This window comes from Peromyscus californicus, unplaced genomic scaffold (assembly GCF_007827085.1).
Source record: "Peromyscus californicus insignis strain IS unplaced genomic scaffold, ASM782708v3 Scaffold_6__1_contigs__length_162567912, whole genome shotgun sequence".
NCBI lineage: Eukaryota > Metazoa > Chordata > Mammalia > Rodentia > Cricetidae > Peromyscus > Peromyscus californicus.
In genome coordinates, this window is record NW_026294584.1 from 13,287,190 (window position 1) to 13,303,335 (window position 16,146).

Below are 16,146 nucleotides of genomic sequence, written 5' to 3' on the forward strand. Positions count from 1 at the left end.
ATTTATAAGTAGTATAATTACATCATCTCCACTCTTCTTGCCCCCTCCCCCTTCTACTATGTTCCCCCTTCTCCCTCTGAAATTCATGACACCTTCTTCTTTAGTCATTATTGTTACACATATACACACATACACAATATGCAACCTACTGATACTGTCTTTTAAAAAAGAACAATTCCTAATAATATATAGTAATACTGAATTCATATACATCTCATAATGTGTCAATTATGAACTTAAAATTAATAGAATATCCAGAAGAAATAGTCAAATCCAAAATTATGGTTATTTTAATGTCTTTCAGAGTAATTTATGGATTGAATAGAGAAAAGATTAATAAGAATATAGGAAACTTTAACAAAACAATAAACTTACCATCAGAAAGCATGTATTTCCTTTTTGAATATCCCTCAGATAGAAAAAGTCTAGCCCTTGCTGCATTCATGGATTTTTTTTTTTTTGCATACCCTGGGTGCAGTCTTGAAGAAGGCTCCCTAAAGGCCACCAGTATTTTCCATCTCTGGTGTTCCCTCAGTTTGTGTTTTCTTTATTGCTTCTGTTTCCATTTTCAGGTCTTGGGTGGTTTTATTCATTTCCTTCACCTGTTTATCTAAAATATATAAAATCTGATGACTAGAATATTATTAATATTAACTAATTAATTTAATGTGCCTACTTGTCAAGCACAAATGGAATAGCTATGTAACTTCCAGTAAGCATACTACAGTGCAATGCTGATACTCCAAATTCCAAAGAGATAATAGTGATCACAGTATCACAGTGCAGTAAAGGCAGATGGTAGTTCTTAGTTATTTTCTCATTGCTGTTATAAAATACCCTAACAAAAGCAACTCAAGGGAGAAAAGGTTTATGTTGTTTTGTAGTGTCTAGGCATGCAGTCTATCATGATGAGGAAGATATAGCAGAGGTGGGAGAGCCATGTTGAGAGGACCATAAGGCTAGTCAAATTGTATCCAAACTCAGAAAGCAGAGAGTTAACAGGAAGTAGGGCTAGACTTTAAAACCTCAAGTCCTGCTCCTAGTAATTCACCTTCCCCAGCAAGGCTTCACCTTCTGAAGCCTTACCATATTACACCACCAGATAGGGATCAGATGTTCAAACACATGAGCCTATGGGGACATGGCACATTCAAACTACAACATCAACACACAATTTATTATCACCCTCGTATATCACGTACTTAGATTAAAAAAAAAAAAAACTTCTGAAGTATAGGGCAAAAGAAGCAAATAGAAATAATTGCAACTGAAAACAGTGCATATTGATGGATAGCAATTATCCATTATCTGTAGGACTTAGAAGAATGAAATTAGAAAGATAATTATCTAAAACATAGGCAGAGAACAAACAATTCGAAGGAAGGGAAATAATAAAATCATTGATATGGACAAAATCAAAAGAAGAGAGATTAGCAGAACCAAATGGTGATTATTTGCCACATCCAATGAAACAGAAAAGTCCATGGCAGAATAATTTATTCTAAAAAGTTAAGACAAAGATAAACAGTTTTTAAAATGAGGAGAGTAGGCAGCATAACTAAAAAGTAACCAAAATCTTATCAGTAATTATTAGAGAGTAATTGTAATAATTCCATGTCAGTGCCTTAGGAAACTGAAATGAAGAACTTCTTAAGTATCAAAACTGATACACTTACACTCTTTTGGAAAATGAACTTTTAAAAATTGTTCCCCAGAACTGACTAATGAAATCATTAGATCTGTGGTTTGGAGATACACTGTAGCAACTATTTTAACAACAGTGCTTCCTACCACATAGTGACTGTTTCTGATTCTAGACAAACCAGTAATATTCTTCAGTGAACTGATATCTGTGTGAAGTCATAAAAGTATAATGCATGATAGGAATATGATTAATATAAAATATAAAAATGGTAGTAAGAACAATTAGACATTTGATAACTGAGAATGTATGGGGCCTCTGCCCCAGCAATTCTGCTCCTCAGAACACTGGGATATGTGATCCAGGAAACATATAACTGTGCTTATAGCATTATTGTTATTATCAAGAAAATTCTGAAATCATTCTAATGGCCATTGACTGGACAGGGATTAAGCTGTAATGCAGGTGGATTTTCTCTTTCCTGCCAGTCAGCTCTGTCCCACAAGCCAGCTCCCAAATAACCACACAGAGACTTTTTATTCATTATAAATGCTCAGCTGGTAGCTTAGATTTGTTACTAACTAGCTCTTACAACTTAACTTAACCCATATTTATTAATCTATGTGTTGCCACATCACTCATGGCTTGTTACCTCATTTTGTACACATCCTGCCTCTTCTGCATCTGGCTGGCAACTCTATACTTCTTCATCTCAATGTGCTCTCAGGCTGGCTCTTACACCTAACCTCTTCCTGCCAGCTATGGGCCAGTTAGCTCTTTATTAAGCCAATGAGAGCAACACACATTCACAGTGTACAAAAGGATTATTCCACAGAATTTCCCCCTTTCTGTCTAATTAAAAAGGAAGGTTTTAACTGTACCATAGTAAAACTATGTATAACAAAAACAACTATCAAGTAAGAATTGCAGTTACAATATACAGTCCACTTGTACTTGACAGAATTAGAGAAAATATTCTATTATCTATCTTACCATTGTGAGTCTAAAGTTTTATATCTGATTTACTTTTTATCATAACTAAGGAAAACTTTTAAGTCTAATTATTTAGTCTTTAACTCCATCAAAGACCCCAGAAGGGTGTAATATTAACTAACAACAGGGACATCTGATTACCTGGACAGTCACCCAAAGTTCTTCTGTAATGTTGAGGTATCCATCTTTGGTCTTTAGGTCTAGGATATCTGGCAGACATTTTTGAGAAGCAGGGAATTTTGATCGAATGTCCTACCTTGTCTTGGCAAAGTTTGGCAGTCACTTTCTTTTGTGTCCTGCTGGTCCAGTTTGGACAGCACACTATCAGCAGTCAAAGCAAGGGCAGTTTGTTACCCAAATGGCTAGCTTTTGCCATAAAGAAAGCAAACTCCATACGGAGGTTCTTTAATGCCCATCTTTTTTTTTTTTTTTTTAAAGTAAATTGGTGCTGTCAGGAGCAGACATGTCTCACTATCATGAAAAGCCTCAAGTTATTAAACATTATAAATGCCATATTTTGTAGGTCTTTGAAGTGTTTGAAGACCATCTATCTAAATATATCTGTTAAACCTTGAAAACATACCTTTTATGACTACAAATTTGATTATATAGATAACTACTAACCTGTATTTCTTAATTATACATTACATTTTTAAATGAACTGCATAAGCACAATACCCCAAACAAGAGTAGAAAAACATACATACAGTATAACAAGAATAACTTAAATTTATATCAGTAAACCAAAATCCATACCAATGTAAAATATTTTGAGATTAATAGTTGCTTTTTGGATTAAAGTAGATTCAATAATCTAACCTTTTATCTCATCATTTCTATATTATAACCCACTATTTTCCTTTAGAAAGAGCTCTTTGAATTTAACTCTTTTATTTAGCTTGTTTTTTTGACCATAACTAATAACAACTTGTAACCAACCCCCTTTAAATGATGACAAACATCTGTAACCCATCTTTTGGGAATGTGGGCATTGTTTTCTCTAGACTGCTTCCTATAGTCTGGGAGGAGGGTGCTGTCATCTTTAGGGGACCCTGAAAAAAATCAAGATAATGGTCAAGTCTTGGCTGGAGTAGTCTGTGCAGCTAGACCATCTCAGCCAACAGCCTTGAAGCTGTTCTGGTTACAAAACTCATGAGAGAACTGCAATAGAGGCATTCTGAGATGCTAGATCGCTTGGGCCATTTGTTTTCATTGGTGTCTGGTCCCCTTGTTCTGAAAATACGTAAAGTTTCAAAGGTAACATATATATCTACATTAATACAAGTATAGACTATGTGTTGTACACAAGTCATCCAAAGATGATTTTTTTTTGTTTTATGTTTGAGCAGGTAAAATATATGTCACCTATCCTGTAGTTTTTTTTTTTTTTTTTTTTTTTTTAGGTTTACTTATTTATGTCTGTAGCCAAGATTTTCAAGGGGTCTTCCTCAGTCAAACCTGATCTTCAACCCTGAACAAATCCACAGCCTTTCATTTTCTGTGGCAACAAAAGCATAACCTCTTACCCAAAACAACATACCTTTTGACTTCCATTTCGAAGTCAAGACATTTTTAAAATATATAGGTTGGATTAATCTAGCAGCCTCCATAATCCAATGTCTCTTAGCAGCTGTTGCTTGTTCATAATATACAGAATCTAGACTCCCCTTGTATTTTCCATCATTATGTGACTTTTTCCTTCACACTAGTTTCTTTTTTAAAAGACTTTACTATTTTTAAACTATTCTCTTTTCTATGAGAAAAGAATAAACTATTGTTTTCTATGTACATAGGTTTGTACATACCCTGTCTCCTTTCCTTCTCAAGCCTATGTACATTTTTAAACACATTGTAACCTGTTTAGAGGTTTCTTCTGTCTGGATCTGTCTTTATTGTGTATCTGTAATCTTTTCTGTTTGCATGAGCAAAACTTAAAACCACTGAGCAGCTTAGCTCATAGCATGCTGGCAAGTGGCTCCCCCGACTTGGTTCCCTGGGAGCCTAGCCTCATGGTCTGGCAGGAGTCGTATTTACCACCCCAACTCTGGGAAGTTTTTTTTTCCATGCTCCTATAAGCATTTTTACCTAGTCTTATGCTATCGAGTATTGTCCCACCCACTGCTCACAAAGCCCATGCAAGTGCTTGGAGGCAAGGCCTCTTAAAAGAGCCACACCTCTATTAGCACCAAGCCTACCAGAGAGAAGGAGGTCATCAGGAAGCCACATTTGACTCAGTTCCAAACTTTTTTCAAACTTTCTCAGTCTTTATATGGATGCATGTGGCCCCACATTGAATGCCATTTGTAGCTGGACTTTCTCTGTCCTGAAAGTCAGTTCTGTCCCACTAGCCAGCTCCCAAATAACCACACAGAGACTTCTTATTCATTATAAATGCTCAGCTGGTAGGTTAGGCTTGTTACTAACTAGCTCTTACAACTTAAATTAACCCATATTCATTAATCTATGTGTTGCCCCATCACTCATGACTTGCTACTCATTTTCTGCACATCCTGCTTCCTCTACATCTGGCTGACACCACCACTCTTCTTTATCCTAGCATGCTCTCAGTCTGGCTCTTCCACCTAACCTCTTCCTGCCTAGCTAATGGCCAGTTAGCCCTTTATTAAACCAATGAGAGCAACACACATTCACATTGTACAAAAGTATTCCACAGTGCTATAATATTCATACAATGAAATAATATATAGTATTGAAAGTAAATGGACTGTTTGGCTAACCTCATCAATGTAGATGAAAAAAACATGTTTCAAAAGAATACAGACAAAACTCAGGGAAACTAAGCAATATGTTAAGACAACATTCATGATAAAAACCAGGAAGAAAAGGAGTTGATAAACACATTTCTCAAGATACTACCTTTCCTCCAGATTATAGAATATCATTATATTGACTCCTACTGTAGTGATAATTAATTGAGATAATGGATTATGTATTCTTTAATAGCTAATGTTTGAAAGTATTTGTATAAATATATAAAAAGATTTGTTTATAAAATTATTTTCAATCATTGAGATTCAATTATAAAGTAAATATATGAAATTTACTATGGAAACCAGTCTTCAGAGGCAAGTAATACTAGCCTCTATTAACAGGTATCATGAAGCTAAAAGAAAGAAAGCAGTTTGTTAATGTCACAAATGAGATAGCATGTACTGTGATATAAGTGGCAAAGCTAGACTATGACACTCAGCAGTTCATAGCCAATAAGCCTGCAGTCTAATGAAAATATGATACTTCCTCCTGATGTTATGCTAAAATGTTAATATCTATGTGATTTTTGAAAAGTAATTGCATAGAGTAAGTTTTCTAATAGATCTTTATTTCAAAGCTAGGAGGTATATACTTGCTACTATTAACAAGGCTTGAGAATTTTTAACCAAGACTTGCCTTAAATTACATATGAAATTTCTCAAATTAAAAATAATTATTTTTAGGGGTTGTGGAAATTTCTCAGTGGTTAGAGTTCCAGCTGCTCTCACAGAAGACCCATGTTTAATTCCCAGCACCCCCATGGCAACTCACTACAATCTGTAGCTTCAGTTCCAGGAATCTGAAGCCCTCTTCTAGCCTCCATGGGCACCTTTTATGCACATGGAACACACGTGTGTGCAGTCAAACATTCATCCATAAACATAAATAAAAAATTAAATATTTTTTTAAAATACCTTTAGGGGCTAGAGAGATGGCCCAGTGGTTAAGAGTGCCTGCTGCTCTTGAGAAGATCCAGGTTCAGTTGCTAGTACCCACATCAAGTAGCTCACACCCTTAACTCCAGTTCCAGGGGAACTAATATCTTCCTGCCCCTGTGGGGAACCTGCATGTTCAGTGGTACACATAAACTGACTCATACATCTACATTCACATGAATAAAAAAATCAGTAGAGGACCTGAAGGTTCACAGCATGCATCAAGGCCTCAGGGCAGGATGGGAGCTCCAAGCTGCCAGAAGCTCCCATCCTGCCCTGCGGCCTTGTTCTGTGATTTCTGGGTCCTGTCCCTCATGGTCATATGGTCTGAAGGCAATTAAACTCAGAGATGAGCCAGGAATAATGGCACCCACTTTCAATCCCAGCACTCAGGAGGCAGAGGTAGGCAGATCTCTAAGTTTCAGGACAGCCTGGTCTACAGAGCAAGTTCCAGGACAGTCAGAGAAACCCTGCCTCAAAAAACAAACAACTACAGGATCTCAGCTACAGGCACAAAATAATCTAGCAGATAAGAACAGCAAATGAGATAATAACATTGAGAATTCAAAAGTAGGAATGGCTGGCTTATCAGTGTCATACATTTGAACTGGTGCTTAAAGGAGATGTACTTGGGGTAGACTTACTTGAAGGAAAGAAAGAATTTTATTTGTTCAGGGAAAGTCTAGCCTCTTGGTGGCAGAGTGTAACTGCTCATACTGTTTCTCATTTGAGAACTGCAAAGTAAAGCAAGATGTGTGTGGATCCAGTACCTTGGGTGGCCCAGTTCTTGACTGCACCACATTTCAAAACTTCCTACTTGAAGTTGTACATACTGCTGAACAACTTACTATAAAAAAGTGAAAGGCATCCAAGACTGTAGGGCAATCCACATTTGGAAATACACAGAGAATTTTTTTGCATCATGAAAGGATATTTTGATCACCTTTGGGGCCAGCTGTTAATTTTAAAATTTTCTGAAACATCATGCTTCCTGAAGATAAATGTCAGGAGATGCATCCTTTTAGAGAAGAAGACTTACAGCTTTCCCAGAAAGGGAACTGCAGATACAGGAATGTACTGTGAGTACTGGAACTGACGAGGTACAGGAGTGTGCAGTGAATACTGGAACTGCAGAGGTACAGGAGTGTGCAGTGAATACTGGAACTGCAGAGGTACAGGAATGCACAGTGAATACTGGAACTGCAGAGGTACAGGAGTGTGCAGTGAATACTGGAACTGCAGAGATAAAGGAGTGTGCAGTGAATACTGGAACTGCTAAGGTACAGGAGTGTGCAGTGAATACTGGAACTGCTGAGGTACAGGAGTGTGCAGTGAATACTGGAACTGCAGAGGTACAGGAGTATGCAGTGAATACTGGAACTGCAGAGGTACAGGAGTGTGCAGTGAATACTGGAATGGCAGAGAAACAGGAATGTGCAGTGAATACTGGAACGGCAGAGATACAGGAGTGTGCAGTGAATACTGGAACGGCAGAGATACAGGAGTGTGCAGTGAATACTGGAACCGCAGAGATACAGGAGTGTGCAGTGAATACTGGAACCGCAGAGATACAGGAGTGTGCAGTGAATACTGGAACTCTAGAGATACAGGAGTGTGCAGTGAATACTGGAACTACAGAGGTACAGGAGTGCACAGTGAATACTGGAGCTCTAGAGATGCAGGAGTGTGCAGTGAATACTGGAACTACAGAGATACAGGAGTGCGCAGTGAATACTGGAACTGCAGAGGTACAGGAGTGTGCAGTGAATACTGGAATTGCAGAGGTACAGGAGTGTGCAGTGAATACTGGAACTGCAGAGATACAGGAGTGCGCAGTGAATACTGGAACTGTAGAGATACAGGAGTGTGCAGTGAATACTGGAACTGCAGAGGTACAGGAGTGTGCAGTGAATACTGGAATTGCAGAGGTACAGGAGTGTGCAGTGAATACTGGAACTGCAGAGATACAGGAGTGCGCAGTGAATACTGGAACTGCAGAGGTACAGGAGTGCGCAGTGAATACTGGAACTGCAGAGGTACAGGAGTGTGCAGTGAATACTGGAACTGCAGAGGTACAGGAGTGCGCAGTGAATACTGGAACTGCAGAGATACAGGAGTGGGCAGTGAATACTGGAACTATGGAGATATACTAGTATGAGGCTGAATACTGAAACTGCAATGATACTGACTATGGTAGTTTGAATGTAACTGGCCTCCATAAACTCATAGGGAGTGACACTATTAGGAAGTGTGGCTTTGCTGGAGTTGGTATGGCCTTGTTGGAGGGAGTATATCACTGTGGGGGTAGTCCTTGAGGTCTTTTGCTTAAGCTTCGCTCAGTGTCACAGTTAGTTGACTTCCTGTTGCCTGCAAGATGTAGCACTCTCAGCTCCAGCACCGTCTGCCTGCATGCCGCCATGCTCCCTGCCATGATGATAATGGGCTGAACCTCTTAAAATGTAAGCCGCCCCAATTAAATGTTTTCTTTGTAAGAGTTGCCATGGTCATGGTGTCTCTTCACAGTAATAGAAAACCCTAAGACACTGAGTATGTGGCAGAATTATGTACCAAGCAGGCCTTTCTTTCAGAATTATAAGAGCAAACAACTGTTCAAGCCAAATTCAGAGACTTTATCTGATGAACTTGAAAATGGTATCAGAGAACATGGAACTAGTGATTTTAGGGAGAATTTGGTGTTCCTGGTCCAGAACTCCAGAAAACTCCAGAACATTAAAGACAAGGTGGAAGGAGAGACAACGCAGTGGTTAGATTACTGCTCTTCAGAGTACCTCAGAGTTCAGTTTTAAACACCCACAAGACAGGCCAAATCCTTTCTAACTCCAGTTCCAGGGAAACTGGAACCCTCTTCTGGCCTCTACAGGCACCAGGCATGCACATGGTGCACAAACATTCATGCAGGCAAAACTCCCACACACATGAAAATATTGATAGATAGATAGATAGATAGATAGATAGATAGATAGATAGATAGATAGATAGATAGATAACAATGTGGAAAGGAAAGGAAATCCTGGGAATGTCTTAATTTCTCAATAGTAAAAGATGAACATTTAAAAAGTAGCTTCTTTGCTTACTCTTCTGTTTGCCTCTTCTGTTTTGGTCTACTTTTCTAAAGTGTTTACACAGTGCCTTGAACTAATCTTGAAAATATCTGTCAACGAGATCTCTAGCCAATATGTGGGAAGGAATTCTTGATTTGGCAGTGGCTTATTGGGGCATGCCTAAAGAAGTGAAGCTAGATGCCAAAGACACTTGTAAAGTCATACTTTGGTTATGAATCTCTTGTGCTCTCAGTGAGAAAAAGGTCAAACAGGTGACTCCTTCGTTACCCAATCATTACACCATGCTCCAGCCAACACAGACCTTTGCTTCTGTTAGTCACTAATAACTTCATTTACATGAGAAAGTTGATTACTGGTTGAAAGAAGGAAGTAGCAAAAACCAACAACTTTGGTCTTTGAAACAGAAGAAAGAAGTTGTTTCTGTTCCAAAAGAAATCTTTTCAACAAGCAAGGCCCTGGTAGTGTTAAGCAGTTAACCTTGGAGTCTATCAGGAGAAGACAAAAGAAGCAGATTCCAATGGAGCAGAAAACATGGGCATGCATACCCAGAAATGAAATAGTATTTTTATTCTTGGGTTTTATACCAATTATGTTAATAGTAAGTTAAGTCTAATTAACTTATTGATTAACTTCTGTAAACATCAAATATATAGTGCCCACCAATCCAGGAGAAGCAGTGATTACTTTGAAGGTGTCATCTGCCTTCTATTTCTTCCTAATGAGTGGGATCTTTAGTTGGTTTCTTGTATATAGAAAGTGAAATTTAGAGTATTGATATTTGTTTGGTTTGTTTGTTTGCTTGTTTGTTTGTCTGTTTTTGGTTTTTTGAGACAGGGTTTCTCTGTGTAGCTTTGGAGCCTCTCCTGGAACTCACTCTGTAGCCCAGGCTGGCCTCAAACTCACGGAGATTCACCTGCCTCTGCCTCCCAGTGCCAGGATTAAAGGCGTGCACCACCACTGCCCAGCGAGTATTGATATTTGTAATTAGATATTCATGGACTTAGAAAACCTGTGTTTATTATCATGAAGTCTGATTTAAGTCCTGTGCATTAAATAACCCTTTCACTCTGGCAGGGAAGACAAGGGCAGGAGATGAAGTTCAAGGTCATCTGGGAGTATATAACTAGACCCTGTGTCCCAGTCCATTCCTCCCAAATAACATTCAAAAATGGAGAATGCATATTAAGCTTCTATATATGATTAAAATCATTCATCAGTAATATATGTTTCATTATAAAATAGAAGGAAGTAATGCTGGTGGTGCTCAGCATTTATCTTAAGACGTCTTAGAATTTTGCAGTTGACATTATCTTTGTGATATTGTTTCCAGGGTTATCTTGAAGAACTCTTACGACTTCGTGAGAACCAACTTTCTGAATCTGTCTCTCAGAATAAAGTACTACTTCAGAGGATTGAAGATTCTGATCTGGCCCACAAGTTGGAGAAGGAACAGTTAGAATACATCATTGTGGAGCTTCAAGATCAGCTGTAAGTGAGATCCTTTTATAAGAACTTTGGCAATGCATAGACATCAGCGTGGAATGTGCTTTGCTATACAATTCAAATTCCAGGAAGTCTGCTTGCCTCTCAGATCTTCTCACTTTTTTTAAGGTGTTCTTGTTCCTTACTAGAAAAGTAATCTGTTTTCGTTGTGGGAAATTAGAAAAAAAGATGAAAATTAAAATACCTTCACTTGTTCTGTGTAGTATACATTCTAAAGGCATGTTTTTGCTCAAGTCTCTGTTTTGTTTTTGCAGTGCTGGGCATCAGACTTATTGAAGCACATCCTCAGCCTTTAAGCATTCATGTAGTTAATTCGTTGTTGATTGACTGCGAAAGGATTGTACATTAGACCATATTACTAAGTGCAATTGTGATGGATGAAACTGATGCCAGGCTCTGCCAGGGTATCACTGTGCACAATTTAATGCAGTTTCCTCTTTAAAAAATTCATAGCAGGCAGTGTTAGATGAACAGATTATTGTATATGGAACTGCATTCTGTATGAGCTCCTTCACCTGTCACTGTTAAAGCACTCACACTAATTCTACTATTTTGTCAAAATTATGTTAATTGTTTATAGTGAAAAATCTCCACAGAATGGTTTTTACTCTTAAAGGATGATTTTTAAATATTACTAGACTTTCAGAAAAATTATAAGGATTAGTACACAGAATTTTCATATTTATTTACCAAGATTTATCAGATTTTAACATTTTGCCTTGTAATTCTCTTCCTCTCCTCACATGCATGCAGATTTTTAACCATTTAAATATTGTATACATTATCAGACCTTCTGCTTCTATGTCTGAAGTTTGCTAAGAATAAAGATATTCTTGTGTATAGCCAAAGTTCATGAATCAGTTTTCAAAGTTCAAATTGATTAAATGCTCCAGTCTTCCCCACCATTCACATTTCAATGTCATGAATTCTTCTAAAACTGTCCCTCAGTGCAGTTTGATTCTCTGTCATCAAGTCCAGCTCAAGGTTGTTCTCTTTGGTTCTGATTTTCAGTCATTTTAAACTTAAAGCAGTTTCTGTTTGTCTCACAGGAGATGGATGCTATAAGAAATACAGGCCAGTGATCCTTATTGTATTGTGTTGTTCCTTTGTTTTTGCTTTGATAAACTTACCCTTTTTCCCCTCATACACAGAAGTTACTTTTGCCTTAAGACTGTAACCCCAAAAGCTTGTGAAGTCTATTGGCTCTTTATTAATGGTATAAATTGTAATGAGTTGAAAAACTATTCTGGAATATTCTGTCTTTTGTATGGTTGCTGCTATTTTCCTTTGTAATTTATCCATAAAATATGATAAGAGATTATGAGGCCAATTGAACATGACAGATGGCTTTTTATTTTACCTACTTATTTATTTACTTATTTATTCATTGTTTTTTTTGAGACACAGTCTCACTGTGTAGTCTTGACTGTCCTGGAATTCACTGTGTAGAACAGGCTGGTGAACTCAGAGAGATCCAAACTCCTTCCGCTACCTCCAGGGTGGTGAGAAAATATGTGCATGGCCACACCTGGCAGGGGATGGCTTTTTTAAGTAAAAAATTCTATAAGTAAACAAAAACTCACAATATTTTCTACGAGTTTGTGTGTTGATAAAAATAATTTCTCCACTCGTTGTTCCCGTTCCTTCTAATGTAGAGGCTCATCATGAGTCACACTCCATAAACCTAGCTTCTGTTAGGATGGATAAAACTAGAAAGACCAAAATAGTAAAGATGGCTGGGATTCCTTTATAATTAAAAGATTAAGAAGGTAATTATAGGTTTAAAAAGTAATACTGGTAACTTGTCTAAATATTTTCATCATAAAATCAGTCTTTATGAGCTAGACTCAGCATGAGCCTCTAATCTCAGCACTGAGGAGCTGAGAAGGTCATGAGGCTGAGCCCATCCTGGCTATTATATATCAAGACTTTGTCTTTAAAAATTAAGTATAAACAAAAAAAGTTAATTTTACTTTATTAAAAATATTTTCAATTGATGAATTAAGTTTTGATAAGTTTAATTTGCTTTTTATAATTTAAATGAAAACTCCCATTTTTTAGCATGCACTGTGTTATAGTGTAGTAAAGTAAAACTGTTATAGATCCTTTTGGTTTTGCAAAGGAACTTTACAGTTATTCCTAATACCTTTTAAAGAAGATTTTAACAAAACAATATTAATAAAGCAACAAATAAAAGTTATGTTCAAGGCTGTAGAGATGGCTCAGTAGTTAAGAGCATTGGCTGTTCTTCCAGGGGACCCAGGTTCAATTCCCAGCACCTACATGGTAGCTGACAACCATGTATATATAACTCCAATTCCAGATGATCTGATTCACTTTTTTCTTTTTTTTTTTTTTGGTTTTTCGAGACAGGGTTTCTCTGTGTAGCTTTGTGCCTTTCCTGGATCTCGCTCTGTAGACCAGGCTGGCCTCGAACTCACAAAGATCCGCCTGCCTCTGCCTCCCGAGTGCTGGGATTAAAGGCATGTGCCACCACCGCCCAGCTCTGATACACTTTTTTAACATCCATAGGCACCAGGCACAGATGTGATACAGAGACATACAGGTAGACTAACTAACCATCCATACAAATTCAATAAAATAAATATTTGGAATGTATCCATTGATAAAAATTGGACTGTTTTCTTGAACTTAGAAGTTAAGCGTTTGCCATGAAGTAACAGAGCTGTGACCTCCAGGTTGTTGTAAGTTGTCTCCCAAGATTCCTTTGCATAAAACTACTTTAGAGGATCCTGAATATTCTCATTTGACTACTTAATTCATTAAAATCATTTGTATTAATTGCTAAATTAACTAATAATTAATGGTTAATAATACTAAATATTAACCAGCAATTGAATTAATCAGTTAGTGCAGATTAGATTTGAGATGCAGAATAGTGTGAGCACTTTCACAGCTATGGAGAGAGTGAGCATTTCCCCTTATTGTTGAGGGCCTTTATCCATCGCCAAGTAGCCTGCATCAGAGAGGATACTGCGGTTCCTTTTGCTCCTTCTGAGAAGATAAAATATTTAAATACATCAGTGTAAGATTCAAAGAGGAATATTAAGAGAGAGAATAAAAGACATGTAATGCTTCTTCCTATATAGGTTGAATATCTTTTCTTGATGAGTTGAATCCTTTTCTACTCAGCTTGCTTTTTTTTTTTTGAACATTTCTTTTCTTGTTTTTTTTTCTTTTTTCCTTTCTTTCTTTTTTTCCTTCCTTTCCTTCCTTCCTTCCTTCCTTCCTTCCTTTCTTTTTCTTTCTTTCTTATTTTTCAAGACAGGGTTTTTCTGTGTATCCCTGGCTGTCCTGGAACTCACTCTGTAGACCAGGCTGGCCTCGAACTCAGAGATCCGCCTGCCTCTGCCTCCCGAGTGCTGGGATTAAAGGTGTGTGCCACCACTGCCCAGCAACATTTCTTAATATATGTAATTTAAATTACTATATTATTCTTGGATTATGTTTTTAATGCTCATAAAATGTGAACATTTTGTAGTTTTGGTTACACTGTAATTAGTAATGCATGTAATACAAGAGCATTTTGACAGTTTTTACAGATCAGGACTGTCCTCAGCTAGTAGCTGTGACCTTGCCCACTGTCAGCTTGGTCTGAATTAATGTCTTGAAGCTGCTGGCCCTTCACCTCAAAAATAAAGATAGTATTCACTTGGTGTATTATTTAAAAAGTTAAGGCAGGCCAGGCAGCACACACGGATAATTAGTACTTAGAAAGTGGAAGCAGGAGGGTTAGGAATTTGAAGACAGCCTGGAGCTTCCTAATATCCTGTGTCAGGCAACCAAAAAATGAAAAGAAATGTTAATGTTGGTAGACAAAGTACTAGCAGGGGTACTCAGATTATTATTTCTTCTGCTTTGGTTTTGAGTTTCAAGATACGAACTTTTGAGTTCTAACTTTTAAATGCCAGTTGGATGAATGATCAAAATCATTATACAAGGGTATGTTCACAGTGTATAGGGATGCATCCTGTTTAATTACCAATTAATAGGTGTCACCTGTAAATGTCATCCTTTTTCTCATTCATATATTTGATAAAATGATAAATATCTTACAAGACACTGGAAAAAAGGGCACTTTTTTTAAAAAAGCTGAGTTCACAGTTAATAAAGTTTAAAAATATTAGGATATTTTAAAATTTAAAACTAATTTTTGAATCTGAAAATATTAGTAATATTACTTCATTGTAGATACTGCATTATTCTAAGTTTAATTCTCATAGTTTTAAGATATGTGGTTCATATTGATTTTTTTTTACTTCAATAAATATTAACTCCAGTTCATGCATTGAACTTTATCCAATAAAATGAATATCAACAAGCTTACAATATTACTTATTCTTTGGATCAATATATATAAGATTTGTTATAGTAGGAGAAATGAGTTTAGCTCTAGTTAATAGTCATTTATTTATATGTATGCTTTTAGGATCTCTTGCTTAATAGAAGCTAAGAGCACATGATCTTTTCTTACAAGTAGTTTGCAAGATAGTGAGGTAGAAGATTGACATCATCAATCCCATGGTTGTTTAAAGACCATGGATTGTTATATGTAATAGGGATAGTCTGTTAACAGGCACAGATTTGGGCCCTTGAGTAGATTTGCTGTTTAAACAATTGTAAAGCACATACTACAAACCTCAGAAATAGAGATCCATAGAACAACGTGTAAAATCTGAAAATCTTGTCTTATGAAGATTTCTTATATGAAGAATTCTTAACAGCTCACGGTGCATTTTTTTTCCTGTTAATGACTTGAAAATTTTAGCAATGGTAACATTTTCTGTAAGATCTTGTAAGGGAAGGAACTAAAGAGTCTAAACAATATAAGCAGCTACTCATTGTCGAGGTAATTCAAGAATCAACCCCGTTGCTGAAGATCACAGTAAATCATTGTGGTATCATCCATCAGCCAGCAAAACATAAGTCTGTGGTGTGATACTTTGGTTCACAGTTAGGGTGAGTGCTGCAGATCCTGGCAAGAGAGTACAATGATGTCATCATTGTCTACTCTAAAGTAGATGTCATGACCTATCCTAATCATCTGATCATAATACATTTAGCAGATGATACTTGTTAATACTTAATAAAAGTTTAACTAAAATCATGTTAATATGAGTTGCATACTCCATTATCCGTATTAGAACAGATATTAAAAAAGTACAGTGAGGACTAAGGAAATGGCTCAGTTGGCAAG

The 16,146-nt window shown here is 37.0% G+C and overlaps 1 protein-coding gene across 3 annotated transcripts in view; it reads left to right on the plus strand.

The window, feature by feature from the left end:
• Rundc3b (RUN domain containing 3B) overlaps positions 1-16,146 on the plus strand; it is a 162,510-nt gene that overhangs the window by 122,385 nt on the left and 23,979 nt on the right. For all 3 annotated transcript variants that reach the window (XM_052719766.1, XM_052719765.1, XM_052719767.1), the window contains one exon: positions 10,756-10,913. In XM_052719766.1, coding sequence (XP_052575726.1) covers positions 10,756-10,913 — 158 coding nt within the window. The remainder of the gene's footprint in view (positions 1-10,755; positions 10,914-16,146) is intronic.